Below are 2,800 nucleotides of genomic sequence, written 5' to 3'. Positions count from 1 at the left end.
TTCTTGACCTGATCAATGACTAGCTCCGAGTCGCTGTGAACATAGAGTCACGTAGCACCCAGCTCGATGGCGATGCATAGTCCATTGATGAGGGCCTCATACTAAATGGTGTTGTTTGAGGCTAAAAAGTGGAGGCGGATGGCATAGCGGAGCCTACTCCCATCTAGGGAGATCAAAACCACTCCAGCCCCTTGAGCCGGGCACCATTACGGACCCTTTGAAACCCCAAAAACACATTTTTTGGGATTCAGCCTGATGTTGAATCTTCTAAGGTTCACAAACATTGAGGCCAAGTTTGCGATCAGGTCGTAGGCTTGAATTGTTTTGACCACTATGTCATCAACATATACGACGATCGTTGGTCTTGGTCGCTCGGCTTGATCAGGCTAATCGAGTGGGTCGATTTGGTTGGCGAAGCATTGCTGCATGCACCTTTGGTAGGTGGCGCTAGCGTTCTTCAAGCCAAACGGCATGGTTACATAGCAGTACGAACCATATGGGGTGATGAACGAGGTTGCGAGCTGATCGGACTCTTTCATCACGATCTGGTGATAGCCCGAGTACACATCCAAAAAGGAGAGGATCTCACAACCCAAGGTGGAGTCGACTATCTGGTCTATGTGCGGCAAAGGGAAGTGATCCTTTGGGCATGCTTTATGGAGGCTAGTATAATCAACGCACAATCTCCATTTCCCGGTCTTCTTTTTAACAAGAATGGGATTGGCAATCCAGTCGGAGTGGAATACCTCTCTGATAAATCTAGCTGCCAGGAGTTTGGTGATCTCTTTGCCTATGGCCCTGCGCCTTTCATCGTCGAAATGGTGCAGGCATTGCTTGGCAGGCTTTGAGCCCAGGATGAGGCGTAGTGCGTGCTTGGCGACCCCCCCCCCCCCCCCCCCCGCGGTATGCCTGGCATGTCAGAGGGTTGCCATGTGAAGACATCACAATTGGCGTGTAGGAAGTCGACGAGCTCGCATTCCTATTTGGCCGGGAGCTGGGTCCCGATCCGCACCATCTTGGTCGGGTCGGTGGGGTCGACCCCCACCGCCTTGGTTTCCTTGAGCGAATGGAAGGCTATCGAGGAGGTTGGTTTGTTGCAGTCTGGGAATGCCGGGATCGACGATTCCTCGAGCCGTGGGAGCTCAGTCGAGTTGATGACCATAGTGGCAAGCTCGTAGTGCTCGTGGTCGCACATGAAGGCGTGCGAGAATGCACTGCTCATGGTGATGACGCTGTTTGGTCCTGACATCTTCAGCTTGTGGCAGGTATAGTTGTAGATTGCCATGAATTTGGCATAGCATGGCCACCCCAAGATGGCGTGGTAGGACCCTGGAAAGTCCACCACTTCGAAGGTGAGGACCTTCGAGTGGAAGTTGGCTCGGTTGCCGAACGTGATGGGTAGGTCGATCTGCTTGAGTGGGTATGCCTATGCTCCTGGGATCACCCCATGGAATTGAGGGTGTTGACGTAGAGGATGTTGAGGCCGCTGCCTCCGTCTATCAGCACCTTGGTGAGATGCTTCTTGTGGACTATGGGATCGATGACGAGCGGGTAGCATCCTGGTCTCGTGACGTGGGAGGGATGGTCCCTCTGATCGAAGGTGATTGTTGATTTCAACCAGCTAAGGAAGGAGGGGACGGCCGTCTCGGCGGCGCATGCCTCCCTATAATGCACCTTGTGCTGGTGCTTGGACTAGATGACATCAAATCCATTGAAGATCATGATGCATTCGTTAGCATTGGGGAAACCATCTCCATCCTTGCCCGCCGCGCCTCCTTTCTTGTATGCCACCTCTTCGCCGTCCCCTTCTTTCGGCCCACCGGCCTATCATAGGAAACATTTGAGGAGCTCATAGTCCTTATAGAGGTGTTTGACAGGGTAGGCGTGGTTGGTGCATAGGCTATCCATGAGTTTGTTGAAGTGGCCAGGCAGGCCCTGTTGGGGTTGCTTGCCCTTGTGGTCAGTTGCGGCAACCAACGCGGTGTTGTCTGGCCGGCGCCAGTCCTTTTTGTTCTTCTTGCCCCTCTGTGTGGAGGGGCCCTCATCTAGGTCCATGTGCTTGGCCTTGCCTTTGTCCTAGCCCCCATTGAAGACCACTTCAATTGCTTCCTCGCTGGAGGCGTGGTTAGTGGCGACATCGAGCAGATCATAGGTGGTACGGGGCTTAGGCATCCAAGCTTGTGGATCAGGGACTCGCAGGTCGTCCCAGAGAGGAATGCGCTGATGACGTCTGTGTCGATGACATCAGGGAGGGAGTTGCATCATTGGGAGAACCTGCGGATGTAGTCCTATAGGGACTTGCTGGGCTCCTGCTGGCAACTCTTGAGGTCCTAGGAGTTTCCAGGGCGGACATACGTCCCCTGGAAATTCCCAACGAAGACCCTCTTGAGGTACGCCTAGTCGTGGATGCTGTCGTGCAGGAGGAATTCAAGCTATTCCCGAACATGTTCCCCCACGCAGATGGGGAGATACTTAATGATGAAAAGTCATCATCCACCCCTCCGGCTCAGCAGGCGAGCCGGAAATCTTGGAGCCAAATACCGGGGTTTGTCTCCTCGGTGTACTTGGTGATGTTGGTGGGCGGTCGGAAGCGCTGTGGGAACGACGCTCTCCAGATATGCCGGTCAAAGGCCCATGGTCCCAAGCCCTTAGGACTGGGACTCCAGTCGTCTTGCCGACGACCGTGTCTGGGGCGTGTTTCACCGCTCCCCTCGATGGTTTGGCTGGGATCCATGTCGCCTGCTCTCACCATCGCCTAGTGGGCGTCATCATCATGATAGGCATGATGCCGATTGCTAAT

General features: G+C 54.2%; 1 protein-coding gene across 1 annotated transcript; it reads right to left on the bottom strand.

The window, feature by feature from the left end:
- Positions 1-979: 979 nt before the first annotated feature.
- On the bottom strand, positions 980-1,285 carry LOC136548562 (uncharacterized). Its single transcript, XM_066540044.1, has one exon. It carries the CDS (start codon positions 1,283-1,285, stop codon positions 980-982), a length of 306 nt encoding a protein of 101 aa, XP_066396141.1.
- Between the last annotated feature and the right edge of the window lie 1,515 nt (positions 1,286-2,800).

This window comes from Miscanthus floridulus, chromosome 4, assembly GCF_019320115.1.
Source record: "Miscanthus floridulus cultivar M001 chromosome 4, ASM1932011v1, whole genome shotgun sequence".
In the NCBI taxonomy this organism is placed as follows: Eukaryota; Viridiplantae; Streptophyta; class Magnoliopsida; order Poales; family Poaceae; genus Miscanthus; species Miscanthus floridulus.
This window is presented reverse-complemented; position numbering and strand designations above follow the sequence as displayed.

Bases quoted from the DNA above. Each gene is read 5' to 3' on its own strand.
- LOC136548562 (XM_066540044.1), bottom strand. From the start codon at position 1,285: ATGGCAATCTACAACTATACCTGCCACAAGCTGAAGATGTCAGGACCA.